The sequence below is a fragment of the Vidua chalybeata genome, chromosome 1, assembly GCF_026979565.1.
Source record: "Vidua chalybeata isolate OUT-0048 chromosome 1, bVidCha1 merged haplotype, whole genome shotgun sequence".
Classification (NCBI taxonomy): domain Eukaryota; kingdom Metazoa; phylum Chordata; class Aves; order Passeriformes; family Viduidae; genus Vidua; species Vidua chalybeata.
Window position 1 is genome coordinate 97,134,424 of NC_071530.1, and position 16,468 is coordinate 97,150,891.

The 16,468-nt window shown below is 38.5% G+C and overlaps 1 protein-coding gene across 1 annotated transcript in view; it reads left to right on the forward strand.

Moving 5' to 3' along the window:
* CD226 (CD226 molecule) overlaps positions 1–12,854 on the forward strand; it is a 35,193-nt gene extending 22,339 nt beyond the window's left edge. Inside the window, 3 exon segments of the mRNA XM_053941303.1 lie at positions 1,819–1,928; positions 2,804–2,891; positions 12,847–12,854. Coding sequence (XP_053797278.1) covers positions 1,819–1,928; positions 2,804–2,891; positions 12,847–12,854 — 206 coding nt within the window.
* The last annotated feature ends 3,614 nt before the right edge of the window (positions 12,855–16,468 follow it).

Sequence of the window (16,468 nt, forward strand, 5' to 3'; positions counted from 1 at the left end):
ATCAGTTTCTGCCCATTGCCTCTTGTTCTGTTAATTAGCACCACTGAGAAAAGCCTGGATTCATTAATCTCCTTGGCACCCTCCCTTCAGATACTTATGGAGCTACAGGTTGGACTTGATGATCTCAAAGGTTTTTCCCAACCTAGCTGATTCTGTGATTCTGTGACATTGATGATGCCTCCTCTCAATCATCTCTTTCCAAGGCTGAACAGGCTCAGCTCCCTCAGCCTTTCCTCATAAAAGAGACTCTCCAGCCCTTTGATGTCCTTTGTTACCCTGTGCTGGACCCACACCAGGAGCTCAATGACTCTCTTGCACTGAGGAGCCCTGAACTGGACACAGCACTCCAAATGTGGCCTCACTAGGTCTGAGGATCACCTCCCTTGACCTGCTGGAATGCTCTTCCTAATGCACCCCAGGATCCCATTGGCCTTCTTGGCCAAGAGGTCACACTGCTGGCTCATGGACAGCTTGTTGTCCACCAGGACCCCCACATCCTTCTCTGTAGAGCTGCTTTCCAGCAGATCAGTCCCAGCCTGTACTGGTGTGTTAAGTTATTTCTCTCCAGGTGCAGGACCCTGCATTTGCCCTCATTGAATTTCAGAGAGTTCTCTGCCCATCTCTCCAACCCATTGAGGTCCTTCTGAAGGACAGTTTTCAGACAGCCCTCTGGGGTATCAGCCACTCCTCACAGCTTTGTGTTAGCCAAGAATATTGATTTTAGTAGACTGAGAACTTTTATTAACCATATATTGAGTAACTTATGTATAGACTGCTTTCTCACTGGGGAGGGAAGGAGATAGAAAAGGATTATACAAAGAATAGCTATTTTTTTTTTCGTACTGCTGCGCTGTTGTGGGTCATACTGTTGTGGGTTGATTTTATTTAGTCAGATGTTTTATTAATGTTAGTTAGGTTTGTTCCTTGCACTCCCCTATTTTTCCTCTCACAGTGGTTTGTTCCAAGTTGTTTACCCCGAGAGTTCCCGCCACTCAGATCCCCAGTTACCTGTCAATCTCCTCACCTCTCCTTGTTTTCTCCTTATTTGGTCCCATCAGTCAAGGTTTGTTCACTCTCTGTTGAGTGTCAATCTTGTAAACACCCCCAGCTTCTTCAAGAAAGTTCTGTATCAATCACCCCACCTTAGCCTATTTGTCCCAGGACTCTATACCCACCTCTGTTGTGTTACCATTGGTTGTTATAATTGATGTCATTTCTGTCTCGTTTGTCCCCATTGGGTGAGCCAGGTTTCCACCCCTGTCTGCCCATCTATTTAATCTGCTGCCATCCTTTGTTTCATCGGCATTTTGTCACTGCATCCACACCAAGAGCATCTTTGTTCCTGCCCCGCCTGGGGGAATAAAGACTCTTTGGGCTTGCAAACAAGTGTCCTTCTTTCGTCTCTTCATTTCCTCTCAGCGTGTGAAGCTACCAAAGCTGCGTTACCCACGCCGCAGCACTCAGCACTACCAGGGTGGCAGATGCCGTTCCCCTGAGGTGCCCTCTCACGTGGCAGCCACCCGGCCTCACATGGGCAGTGCTAGCCAGCTCATCTCGTCTGCTTGAGGTCGTAGCAGGTAGCTGCCGCAACTCACCTTTGGTCATCCCAGTCACAACTTTGTTAAGAGCTGGTTCAGCATAACAAAGGCTTTTTAGAAATGAGAAAATTGCTGTAAGGTCTGAATATTGAGCACAAGCTGTCATGGAATAATGTCTTTATATAATCTTTGATTTTTCAGCTTAGTTTGTCATAAAAAGTTCATGCTGATTTAAATTTTTACAAATTACCAATTGTATTTATTGCAATCACATTTTTAGCAGCTCGGGATCACAAAAGGCTTATTACCTACCTAGTTGAAAGGATTTCTTCTGCTGTTTCAGTGTTAGATTTCTTACTGATCTTCATCACCACTGCTTATCACAAAAAAGTGAGTAGCAAATCAATTTGCATAATATACTGAAGCAGGTAAGGATGGATGTGTTAACAGCTCATTCTACTATCCCCCTCAGAACAAAAAAAAAAAAAAAGATATCCATAAAAAATTGAATTTTCTCACCAAAATTTTAAACTTGAAAAAACCTATCAGTTCTACAGCCTATGAAAAAGTGACATTTTCTTGTTTTTTTTCCTTTTTTTCACACTGGGAAAACAAATGGCTTACTCAAGTTCCTTTGTCAGCTAAATGCTTACTGTGGTATTAGCTGAAACAACATGTTAGGGGTGATTTGTCAGGGATAAAATCAAGCAAGGCATTGATATTCCTATTTTGAGCATAGAGAACAGGTGATATCTTGAAATTTTCTACATCTTCCAGCAATTTTTTTGTCCTCTGATTTTATGTTCTAGATTTACAGCTGGATCCAAATTAATAGTTTAAACCATTATCTGTCTGCTGTATTCCCTGCCAAATATCTCTAGTGGTCTGATCAAGAATCTCTCTTCTTCCAAAGAAAAAAAATAGTGAGCAGAAAATGTATTCCTTCCCCTACCACAATATATAAGGCTGCTGGAATTTTGGGCAACATATTAATATTTCCCCAAATCAAAGGGCCTTTTCAGGCTTTTATGACATAGTGCTAATCTCATGCATGTTGCAGTTTGCAAGTCTACCTGGATTTCTATTGTATTTATTGATTTCAGTTGGAAAGTAAGCAGTATCAGCATTATATTGGAATTAGATATTTTAGACTATACTATTATGTATCATGCAGTTTCCTCCACTATGTTTCTGACTAAATGTATATCTTCAGAAAGAAGAGGAGGATCACAGAGGCTTATGTGGCATTGCACTCTTTCTCCCAGGCCTGGAGCAGCTCCAGCGCCCTTCGGCCTCCCCCTGGACGCCCGGGTCTGCCACTTCTCTCCCGCGTGCCGCTCGGCTGGCATGCCGGTTGGGGTCTGCCAGGTTCTGTCACCCACGCGAGGGTCTGAGGCAAAGAGGGAAGGAATGTCCAAATCACCCATGAGGAAGGCAGGAAGGCTTTATTGTCGCTGAGAGATGCAGTGGGGGGGTAGCAACCTGCGCTTCCCACTCCACGTGGGGGAAATGGCGCCGGGACCTGGGAAGGAGTGGGATGATATAGGGATGTGATAGGGAGGGCAGACGTCCCCCCCCCAATCAGTGCAGGTGCCGCGGTGATGATGTAAGACAGCGACCAACCAGGGAACTGCAGGGGCGGACACCGAGCCTCGGGCTGAGTGGGATCGTGGGGATGGGGCAGCGGACACGGGGGTTCCCGGGGCCAGACGAGGGAGTGGTTACAGGAGTGGCAGAGGGGAAAGCCCAACGGCAGGCAGCATGGGGTTAGACACCGTGGGAGAGGGAACAACACGGGGGAAGCACGAGGGTACACAAGACTCGGCTAGCTAACACAAATAAGAACACTTAAAACCCAATCCCAGGATGCAACAGGCTTTATCAAAAGTTTTGTACTCTACTCAGATCTGGGTAAGGTCACCTGTTAAGATGAAGCATACTTATGGTTTGTACTGTATATTTATTAAGATCTTTCCCTTCTGTGTCTACTCTTTATATTCCTTGAATCTTATAGTCTAATCTTAATTTAAATAGGAAAAATTGAAGGTTTTAAAATATGATTTCTACTATTTGTTATTTTTTGATGAATATCATTTAATGCTTTGCAGCTACATTTAGAGACTACTCTGTTCCATGTTATTAACAAATTATCTCTTTTCGTTTGATAGTCTTTTTATTATTTGTGCCTTTATAATGTCTTTTTTCCCCAAGTCATCACTTGTAAAACTGAGGCACAAAATTATATTCTATGATACTTCTTTTCTTATCTGTTTGTTCCAGTTCAGCTTCACTACAATTCTACAATTCTTTAGGATAGATGCTTCAGTGCATCTCCTTTCTTTTTTTTTTCTTTTTTTTTTTTTTTTTTCTGCATTGTAGTAATCTGTGTTTTTGGACACTGAGTCTTTTTTTCTCCCCCTTAATAATCCTACTCAAGCCCTGAAGTTTAAAATTGGAAAGACAGGAGCCAGTTTCACTGCTTCCATCTTGTCTCTTCACACCCTTAATCCGGGGTGTGTTTAGGGAAATGAGTGTTTTATGGTGGATGTGAGACCCCATTTTCACAGTGGATGTGAGACTCTGGCTTTCCACCTATCTCCTCTCAGGTGTCACTCCTGTATGATCCAGTGACAAGCTCCACTGTCAAGATGTCCTTATAAAGCCAATTTCTCTCATTCTGACTGTTGGGTCACTGATTGTGCCAGGATGAAGCTCCTCCTAGAGTGGCTGTAGGTTAGGGACTGGTCTTTTGCTTCAGAAATTGCCTTTCCTCCATACCAGTTCACCCAGGCACTGTAACATTAAGTTGTCTTAATGAAATGACTAATCCTTAGCATAGTCAATAGCTTCAGAATAATTCATGTTTTAAAATGGATGTAAGTGAGACTGTGTCAGTATCTGAAGAGTGTGTGTGAGGGGAAGGGGGCATTTCACTGGCGCTTTATCAGGGACCAGATGTGAGACAGCTGGAAAACATATTCAAGCTGCAACTTCTTTTTTTTCATATGATTTGGATCTGAAATGTATTCACAGAAAACAAGAAAACAAAACTCCATTTTTATTGATGGTTTCATACTTCCCAATTATAAATCAGCATCTGAAGAAAATTTTTTCTGCTTTTTCAAAGTGGTAGCTGCTTTGAGAAAAGACCTTCAACTTTTTCTTTCTTTTTTTATTATTTTTTCTTTCCTTTTAATGTTCTTCTACCCTCCTTCTAACAGTTATGGAAGATCCAATTTTCATGGCAGATGCAGCAGAGAAAGAAGAGGAGAAGAATCATCACTCAGGCAGACAGAGGAGATTTATGTCAACTGCAAAAACATCTCACACAAACACAAGAAAAGACCATTAGGTTCTTTCTTAAGAATGAAGTAATCAAAGCACAGGCCTTTTATTTACAGAATAGACTTTATTTTCTCTGTGCTGGCAAGATGTGGAAGATCAAACTGGCTGTGTTGGGCACAGCCTGGGCTGCTTTGGCAGGACAGTGACGTGACCCTGGCTGTGTTGGTGTTGTATTGCAGCCTACAGTTACCCTATCCCTTAATTCATATGCAGGATTAGAGACTATTTGTCCTTCTGCAATAGAAACACTTTTATCTAGTAGGTGGACTCTTAAGTATCAATTTTAGAACAGCTCTAATATGCAGAATGTAGCTGCATATGTTTACATAAAGTTAATTTGGTCTGAGAAATCTATGTGTATGAGAAGCCAATGTGACAGGGTGAGAAAGAAAATGTGTTTGATGTTGTCTATGTTCATGGTTTTTGCATCTCAAATTGAGAGCTCTATGGAATAATAAATACCCATGATTTTCCACACAGGAGGTGTTATTTTGCTGCTGGGCAAACAGTGCTATTCAGCTGACAAAAGCAAATGCATCAGGGCTCCTTGAACCTAGATTTAAAAGTATGAACAGCAGCTTGGTATCTGACAGCTTTGTAGTTTTACAGGCTTCTTGCCACTCACCACAGTAATTTCAGTATTTTCTTTTTGGGGATGCAACTGAAGTGTAGCCCCTCTCTCCTCCCCCACTGCTTCACACCCTTCACTCCCCCCCTTGCCCAGAAGAAAACAAAACAGGAAGACTCTGTCACTGTCAGGTTATATTTAATAATTTATTATAAGGTTTCATTGAGCAAAAAATAAATGAGAACATGGAAGGTATATGAGTAAATGGTGCAAAGCAGAAGAAAGCATGACTGAAAACATTTACAAAACAATACACATACTTATGTAGTTGTATGTGTGCATACGTATATATTCTGCTGAAACCTACAGAAGAAATCACAGAGAAATTGAACAAACAGACAAAAAAAAATCATTAAACAAACAGAACTAGAAGGCAGACCTGAGAATTAGGATCTATGCATCTTTTGGACTTTTACAAATCTGCTGAATTACTCAGGACAGAATCCCAGTAAATGAAGGTGTTACCATGACAGCTGATAATCATCTATGTCCACATACTGCAAAATGTGTACCTGGCTCATCTATGCCTGATTCCACTTTTCTCTTGAAGCATATGTAAAAATGTTGCTGGATACTGTGTTTGGGGTTTTTGTTTGGGTTTTTTTTTTTGGAAAGGGGTTAGTGGTGGAGGCATCATGAGCGTGCCTACAATTCAGGTACCAGTTCTGCTTGGCTGGCTAGGAAGAGCATTACAGCCTGACAGTGAAAAGCACATTTTGCACAGCCTTCTCCAGTGGAAAGCTTTCTTCACGTGCACAGGAAAATAGGAACCTAGTTTCTTCTGAGAATAACATGGACACAAGGCTTCTCTTCACTATTTGAGCAATAATAGCATCATGTGGTTATCCTACACTTCAGCTAAAAATCTAAAATCCTAAACTAAAGTGTCCTTTCAACTTATGCTGAAGACTTAAATTGTTTACAATGTCATATACCATTAAAAACATCTTGTTTTGGTTTTCTGTACTCCTGAACAAGGACACATTGCAATGGATGTTTGGGTTTTTTTAAATTTCACTTGCTGAAGGTTTTCAGATATACAAATGCTTGCATGTGAAATTGATGAGGATACACAGAACTGTACTACTAACAAGTTGGTTTATTTCCTGAGTTCTCAAATGTCATAGCAGATAATTCTAAGTTGTGCACAGCCTTACAAATGAAACCTTGTAGCATTGGGTCCTTTCTTATGTTCCCCCTGATAGTAAAATGCCAAAATAACAATGTAATGGATTTGATTACACAGAAGGTCTCAGTTGGAGTCTTGATACACAAACATCCATAAGCTGAGAAGATGGTATTGTTTTACTGCTTTTAGAGACCGTCAGAATACATCCCTGCTTTACTGAAGGTAAAAAAAGGGGAAAAGTTGAGGTTAAATATCTGGAATACCAGACTGTTTTGATTATTTGTGGTACTGCCCTTATTTCTTTTATCTTTTGGTACTTTCAGCTTGTCTTTTTGAAACAATTGCTTATTTTTGAGATTTGAAGACAAAACAAAATCTATAGTGCACTCCTTTGCAGGTATGTAATCTGTTTTAATTCAAATTCCGTAAACATACTAATTCTACCAGGATAATCCACAGGGAAAATCACATCACACATAGCATAATAAGAACAATATGTTTTTTTTTTTTTCAAAAAAACAATCCCAAAACAACAGCTTTATTTTTGTACCATAGTAATATCAGTGAACAGCACCTGAACAAGTGACAAAACCAGAAAGAAAACAAACCTAAACTTATCAATATTCTTATTTAAAAACTAGTTTAAAAACTAGTAAGCTACACACAAGAGAAACTTCCAAAAGCTCAATTGGAAATGCAATATTAGAATTCTTTAAATATTTTATGAGTCTGGCAGGTTGGGACCCAATATTTGCTCTTTGGATTATGTAAGTAGACTTTCCAGTGTAAACAAACCATTGTTTATTGCTGCTTAGTTACAACATTTCCCACAGATTTGTCCTTTCCTTTTGGAATTTTTAAAATTTCTTTTGAATAAACTCCATCAACTGTAATTTGGAAATTATATGTTGAACAGTTACTATGCTATTTCATGCTGTACCACTCACTCAAATAGTTAAGAGGGAGGAAAAAAGAATCAGTGAAGCAAAATGACACAGCCATGGATAGCAACCAGCTCAGCAAACCATATAAACTGTAAAATAGTTCTGTGGATTTTTTAAGGTCTTAGAAACTTTGCTGAAAGGGAATAAATGTAATAAAATATATTGTCATTAAAAAACTGAGTGTTGAATACCTTGAAGGGTATTTTAGGTTAGCTACCATCTGTGTGATTTGAAAATGAATATATGAAATTAAAGAAAAGTAAAACCTTTTCCATAATAATAAAAATAATCTTTGAGTCAAAAATGGAAATGTTTCAATTCAATGTTCAAAGGAATATTCAATGATCAATAGTACAACTAAGTCTTTAAAGGGTGTAAACTCACATCTCTTTGAGAAAGACTTCTGAATATAGGAAAGGCAGTCACCAGAGTTTGGATCAACAGGACGAAAAAGAAACTCACAGTTTCTACAAAATAATTGAAAGGCGGTGAAAGTTAGAACCTGTTGTTTTCTTTATTCATTTCAGACACATTCCTTTACCTTAAAGAACTTCTCTGACTGTAATGTGTTCATGATACTCCTCCTTCTGCTAGTCTTCTGCTCTCCCTTGGCTGTGTGTCTTGGGGTAAAACAATGTTTCAGTGAAGAAACAGGCTGTTCTAAGGGCTGGACCCACCAAGGAACACAAGAAGCTGGACTCTTCCACACCCCTAGTTTTGTCAGGGTAGCTCAGCAATTAACCCTCTTTATGACCCTCACCTGACCTAAATTCCCAGCCACCTTCTCTGTTAGGCATCTAAATGTTTTGAAGAATGCTCAGAAATAGCTTGTTCTAACTTACTGTGCACCTTAACCACCTGCCTCCTCTCCAGGTCTTATTGAAGAACTAGGGAACAGGAGGAGAGGACCAAGGAAACACAGCGGGCAGAACAGTTGAAGTATAGCTGTTACCAGCATTTGCTAGTTTACTCCCAAGATAAGAAACTTACTTCAGAAAAAGGAAAGATTTAATATTCAGAGGATTGTTCAGAGGATTGATCTCACTACCAGTTTCATTTCTCGGGGTGATTTTTTTTTTTTTGGTTTTGTGTTTTGTTTTTTGTTTGTGTGTGTGCTTTTTTTGTGTGATTTTTTTTAAGGAGGATGATTATTATTTTTGTAATCATAAAGATGTCAGGGTGCCAGGACTCTGATTTTTCAAATTTACTTTTAAATCTTATGCGCACCATGCTCCTTTAAATATACTCAGTTATGGAGCTCTGTGAAAGCCCAAATCAATGGTATTTATTTACAGTAGCTGAAACTCTGCCTCAGTGAGTACTCCCTAGTGCAATTTCCTTCAAAGCTGAGATGCTCAATAGGAGTTAATCCTCTGAACAGCTTTGTAATTCTGACACTAAGGGTTATTTCCAAAATCAGCCTGTCTGTCTACAAGATAGGCGCTAAAATGTTCTTTTAGGCTGCAGACCCCAGGAGTAGAAGCTGCCTGCCAAGTTCTCAGACTGTATTGTTCGAGGTGTAAAAGACATTTCCAAAACACACGCATTCCTGGAGAACAGTGTTGGCCTAGAGCACAAGACATACCTCCACAGCTGTGCCTTGCTGGGGTGTGGTGTCAGGGTATGTGTGGGCTCAGGGTGACCACTGCTCCTTTGATATTTCAGGCAAAAGGTTCCACCCAGAGGCTAGAGACCCACAGCAGTCTTCTAAATGCTAAACTGGACCAGGCTTTTCACTGCCACATGAAATGCTGGTTCATCCAGCATCATACCTGCCAAATCACTCAGGAAATGGGACACCCTTCCCAGTTCTCTCCCAGCCTGCATCAGACAGGTAAGCACGCTCTGTCCCCTGCCTTCTGAAGCTGGGCTCCTGAACAGAAACAACTCATATTTTTAGGATGAAGAAGAGCCTGCAGAGCTTGGTAGGACACTTTTCCACCAAGAGGGTCCTTGTCTCTGCTTTTGTCCATACCTTTTTTGTTGTTGCTCTTTTCTGATAGTCCAATGCATTGAGAGTTATGAGAAGAGGATGAGCCATGGGAACCACGGGATAACCGAGTGATGAATTTGCCAGCATGTCCTTTAAAGCAGGGGAGCCTCAGGAACACTGAGATAGCCTCAGCTGTGTGTGCTCAGATACTACTGGGGCAGGCTGCCACCATGCCACAGGACTGACTATTGCCACTGCTCTGACTAATTTCTTGGTCCTGATTAAGCTTGATTCCTTAAACTGCAGATTTACCTTACTATCTATGCTACAGTCTTGCAGTTATATATCTCTACATATAACTTAGGATATAATGTTTGAGCTAGAAATACTAAAGGAAATGTGCAAAGCTATCCAACACAAGTTTCAAAAGATTATTTCTGCACTATCCACATTGTTAGCCTGTATAGTTAGATAAAATAATTAACATGAATTACTAGCCATGGCTGACATATTTCTTCTAACCTTATGCTTACTATAAAGACAACTTTGTAGTTTTAGAAAAAAAGCATCTCAGTGGTTCTAAAGAGTATTTAACACCTGTCTTAACAGTTTATTCAATTAGATTGTTACATTAAAGAATTAATTTGTAGCATTAACCAGTAAATTAGAAAAAAATATTTAAATGATCAATAGCTTATCATACTAAGATATAAAGAAAAGCACACTACCTTTTTTTCTTCAGTACTTTTCTCTGTTTGTCTTGATGTCTATATGTGTATTTGAAAAAAGGAATGTATGTTAGAAATATTTGCATGTATTAAAATTAATCTCTTTTTCCCCTCTGAAATAAAACTGTCTTAAGCAGACATTTATTATTTTCTTTGAAATGTCTATAATTTACCCAACAACGGTAGAATGGGAGGAGCCTTCCTACTGAACTCTGTTATAATATTTTGAAATTAGAAGAAAAAAAGGTTGAGCACCTCTCTATGTATTTTTATGGATAATAAAGGAAGATATCACCCAGAATTCAATGAGCTGTGAAATATTCTAAATTATCCTTTTGACAATACCTGGCTGCAGTGAGTGCCACAAAGTTCTGTGGTCAATTTGGCGGTGCATTGTGCAGAATACTGTTTTTTCTATACTGCATAATGCACGTTAGGCAGATTGGTACTTGGTTCTCCCAGCCAGGCTAGGGAAAATGAGCCCATCATGCTTTGTACAGAATAATGTAGAGCTGTGAATCAGACTGAAGACACGACATTGTTTCCAGTTCCTGATGAAGGAGAAGAAGAAGTTGAATACTATGGGAAAGTATTTTGTGCTCAACATGGCCCACTGCTATGTGCTTAAGTGTTTGCCAATTTCTCCTAATCTTTTTAAAGATTACAGAATCTGGTTTTATTTTTGTTGATTTCTTACCACATTTTTCACTTCCTTTCATAAATTTCTCTACCTTTCTATAATGATGATTTTCAAATGATGATAGCACGTATCATTCTTTGGTAAGAAGTCATAACACTTCTTTTTTTCATGTATTTTCTGGTTTTCCTTGCAACCATCTCAAATCAGAACAGTTTCAAAAAAGTGGTTCTGGATATCTCCTGTCACAGCCCGTCATCTATGGAAACTCAGGAAATATGACAATCAACATGCACAAGGAAAAATTCATTTTATGTAATTTATTCTAAGTATAGGAGCAGTGATGAGAACAATTGTTTAACTGAAACCTTTGTTTTGGTTATTGGTATGGAATTGCCAAACCAGCCAATTAATTTTGTGCTATTTTCTATGCCCACTCTGACTTGCTGTCATGCAATTTTTAAAAAAGACTGAAAAGTACGTGTCAGCTGATTAAAAATTAACTTCATTCATGTCAAATATTCTCACAGGAAAAAAATCTACTGTAAAATATATTAATGTACTTGAAAATCTCAGGATTGTAAGAGAATATAGTAAATCTGTTGAACCTCATGAATATCTCTGTATCAAGGCAACAAAAAACCCCAATGAAATTAATTCTTTGAGACTTTAAATGTGATTTTTAAAAAGATTAACTTCTTCATATTAGAATGCCTATTACTTTTTGAGCTTGCATTCAGTTTAAAAGGAAATTTTGTCTCCATCACAGCCAGCAATATTCATAACAACATGGACGTTGTCAAATGCTTTAATTATATTTAATCATACTTAAATCTCAGTTACTTTCATATGTGTTTTAATTGTGTCTGTAAAAATCTGTTGAGCTGCATAAGCTTGTAAAAATCTTTGCAAAGTGAAACTTCCATTTTCTTCAATAGCACCAGTTCACCAGCAGATTCTAATATTTAGGTTTCTAAGCACAATGTAATTTAAATAATTGCTGAATACACAAGACCTTCACCCATCACCTTTTACTGTCTTTTAAGGACCTGGACAGGGAGACAAACTTCTTGTTGCAACAAGGGAGTCAATATTCTTTGTGGTTTCTTGTATTCCACCATAAGCTTATCCTTGTTTCCAATATGCCTCATCTTTTTATCTAAAATAAAAAGTGAAGAGCATTTATTTATACTATCAAGTACAAAGACAGCACACTTCATGTAGTGCAAGACTTTATAACTGCAGAATTCATATATCCAGCCCTTTGAAGTTATGCCACTACAGTGGTGTCGCACAGTCATTATCTTCTACTTACAAAACAGAGGCAGGCATTTTGACCAGTTCTCTGTGGTTAAAAATGTAAAATTCTAATATGCCCTGTTGTGTAATAAGTGTGTTTGGAAAGAGTCACAAGTATTTGAATGATGTATGGAAAAATGAAATTTTCCGTGCTGTTGGATCTATTCTCATAATCAAAGAGCAGTTTTTCACACTTTTTCCACTGTTCACTCCATTCCGTATGTGGATAAAAGCCACACTTATTCTTTTGCAGCAGGTATAAAAAAAAGCCAAAATGCACTGAGATTAAACACTAAAGCAGAGATTAATTGGAACTCATTACTCCTTCCTTTTTAGTATTTTGTAAATAGTTCTATATTTCATGCTAAAATGCATAGCCATTCAAGAGAGTTGTATTTTCTAATGGAAAACTACCCTGCCGTTTCTAGGTTACCAAATGAAAACTAGCACATGTAGCTGGTGAGCTAAGTCTGAGTAGAGGTTTATACGCTACAGGCTAATGCTCTTTGTCAGTTCCTAGAGATCAAATATCTCAAAAAACCTTACTCCTCATAGTATTGCCTTTTAGACTGGAAAGCTGAACAAGCATGAAGTTAATTCCTTTTGTGAAAAATGCAGTACATAGATATGATTAACGATTGACCTTTTTTTTCTCTTTGCCGTAGGCGGGTAAGGGTCATCACAGATTGCCTGCACTTAGCAACTTCTAAATAAATGGGTGCCTGAAGGCTGTATTTTGTACTTAAATTATTGCTATAGAGAGCACTTTAAAACACTTTTGCCCTCAGACACTCAATTTCAACCCCTCTTCCAGCAAAGGAACTTGGAACAAAACTTGATTATAGTTTTCTACATCCCAACAGGATTTCTATACATGTGTTGTGGAATGAAGTATTTTTCCTGAAATATCATGGTAGACTTTTGACAAAACAAAAGAGAGCAGCTATTGTCAATGTCTCAACAAACTCCTTGGGTTTGTCAATACATTTTCAAGTTTTACTTGTAGCTTTTGTGGAACCAAAAAAGAAGAAAATAAATGCAGCAAAACCTCCCAAGGACAGAACTTGATACATGTCACCACGTGTCTACCACAAAAAGTAATGTCTGAATATTTACTCAGTAAAACAGCAAACTCCCTGCTACAAGAGATTCACCTTTCTCTTTCCTTTACATGGGCAGATGAAATTGTTTCAAAGGAGTATACTCACAGACAATTTAAACTATAAATAGTGACATGTAGCTGTTTAAAAAATGGGACTATTCAATTTCCTTAGCACCATTTGATGATTTATTAGCAGTCTCTTTCAATTTCACCTTTTCTGCACCAAGTGACTTCAAAATCAAAAGTACCAGCATGCATCAATCTATAATATTCACAGTAAAGATATATTAGTAATTATATTTAGTAATGCCATGTGTTATTGGTTCATAGGGGTGAATATATTGTTATCAAAGGGTGATTTAAAAAAATGTAAATCACAGTTACTATTATATATTCATATCACATCCTCCGAAACAGAAATAAAAGCAAAAGTTTTATTTTATTTCTTCTATTTTATCATGCACTAATGCTAACTTCCATTTGTACCAGCTGCACCTGGTTACCACTGAAGATATTTTGTTGCCCTCCATCCCTTCACAGCTCATTAGCTGAAAACAGAGAGCAACTCTCGGGTCAGGAGTAGTCTGCACAGGACAAAAGCCGAGACTGGAACAGGGTCCCATGGGGTCCCTGGGTCTATTTAAAGGCCGCTGTAGTCTCTAGGCAGGCAGCTCTACCATGTGTTCCAAAAGAGAGCTTTCCTTCTGGTGGGAGCACTAGGAGCTGTACAAAGTCATCTCAGTGGCCATCACTTAGGTTATCAATAGACATATGCCAGGAATTAAAGCAATTCCATGAAAACAGAATTTTCTGGCAAACTGCTGTCACAGTGTCTGCCTGGTTCTCATGGAGCTTTTTTGAGGAACATTGTGGAAGTTGTGTGAATACACCAATGTTACAGTGATATCATCTGCTGTTCTGGAGTTGCGCTAATGGCAGCATCCACTGGCTCCTGAATACTTTTGTGCTTCAGGTTACCAGTTGTCTTAGACTGTGTTACAGTACATTGTAAAGTTGCATCCTCATTTTCAGATTCTAGTGTGCTTGTGTTTGGTCTCTACAAGAAATAGGTTCCCAGCAGGTCAGATTTGCTATAGATTATGTTCTGCAGCTTTGTTCAATTTTCTGTGTATTGTATGAGACCTCACAGGTATTTTATAAATGTATGAGTTGAGAAGATGGTTGCATCATGCGATGAAAGAAAAATATTTAGTAAAACGGCTATATATCGCCATATAGATAGCCAAAACTGCTATAATGCCCCCTTCCCTCCCTTTTTTGGTGTGTTTTCTTTGAAAATAGCATCAACATTTTCATTAACTTGACAATACTCAGCTACTGCATAGGAAGACAAAGCCATAGACAGCATCTGTTCCCCAGGAAACAAAAAAAAGAACATTATATAGATCTTATACTTTTTATAGAAATACAGTTGAAGTACTATGTTGAGGATATAGATAGGTTCTTAAAGTATATGGACACTGGAACTATAAAGCATATTCTCCTGTTTTCCCTTTTCCCCACTTTTGGGCTGTGTAGAATATGTAATTATTAAATGACTAGTATTTAAGTCACAGAGGAAAGAAGTTACTTGGACACAGTGTTGAAACCTGTAGAACATATTGAAAACTTAATCTAAGGAGTTTCAAAGAAAATATATATAATTTTAGGGCAATTTAAATAATCCCAGTTGCAAAGGAATAAAAATAACTGACCATTTCCCCAAAAGGCAAATATTTGGCAAAGCTGCACTGAGTAACAGAATGACACCACTATAGTTTTGTATCAAATTTTGCATTTAAAGTTTGCAAATCTGAAATTTTCCCTAAGCAAAATGTCAACTGAATCTTTTTGTTAAATGAAAGTGTGAATGAAGCTTCCTTGATGGGTACAGCTCTGAGAGCACCATAGGTACAGTGCCTTGACAGCGTGGGAGAGCAGTTTTTCATTTTAGCTCATCAAAATACTCTCTGTAGGGAGCCATTCTATTCCTGAGTATGGCAGTACTGTGAGAAGGAAAAGAGGTAGTGAATGAGACAAGGAAAAACGGGAAAAATAAATAAAGGTGATTGTGGTGGAGTAGAACTGTTTCATTCAAGTGAATCACAAAGCTTTTTTATTCAGCAGCCGTTCACTGAAAGCTGTAAGTGTGCAAGATCTCTTAGCCAGGAAAATGGTTGGAGAAAAGCTGACCATACTGTATCAGTAAATGTTTAATCAAAAGCCAAAGTTTCTTCCATACTTTTTAATACATATATATAATGTGCATATATAAAACAACCCAACAGCACTTTTTCAGTTAAATTATAGTACATAAAACCGATTGTTTCATTGGAAAAGAGTCTGTGTGTCTCCTCCTTGGTACATTTCCTCAACCTGTCTTGAGAAACAACCAATGAACTGAATCTCTCTGGTAATCATGGCAATAGTTTCACTCTGGGAACAGAACACAAGGCTCTTCAGATCATACAAGAGGGCAAATTTTTCTCCTCACAATTTCAAACATTTCAGGGCATCACAAGGAGTACATAAATATTTGATAACAGTTACAAAAATCTAAATGTTCAGGATAGATAAAATTCATTCCCCACCTACAGGTATGCCTTCCAACTTATTCCCTCATTACTGATTACAAACACCTACTACAGTTCCTTTTTAAAAGACGTCTTCCAAAGACAGAAAATTTCCATTGAGAGGTACTCATCCTCCTTTTGAGAGCAAACAGATGCTTGACATATGATGACACAAGATACAATGTGCATCTAGAACAGAAATCTGAGAAGGAAACACAGAAAATCAAAGTCACGCTGACCAGAAAGACAAGACCAGAGCTCAGCTTTACCATGGTTTACCATGGTTGGGTCTGGCCCAACCATGGCACGGGTGATTGCCAGCTGGGCAAGTGGGCCATTTTTTTTTGTTTGAAGAACAGTTTTCCCGCTTTTTAAAGTTAGGATTTCAGGCATGGTTACCTAAATAATTTGCGAACAAGAAGACTTGCAGCAGTTCTGAGGACAAGACTGTGCTGCTGATAGGGATTTTCACAGCTCTTAGGGGCATGGTGAAAATTGCACATGTAAGGGATGAATTTGTGCCCCAGGAATTTAAGATTAGAGCTGGACCACACAATAACCTTACCTTGATGCACCAAACCCTATTCCCAACAAAACATATCAGCCTGCTAC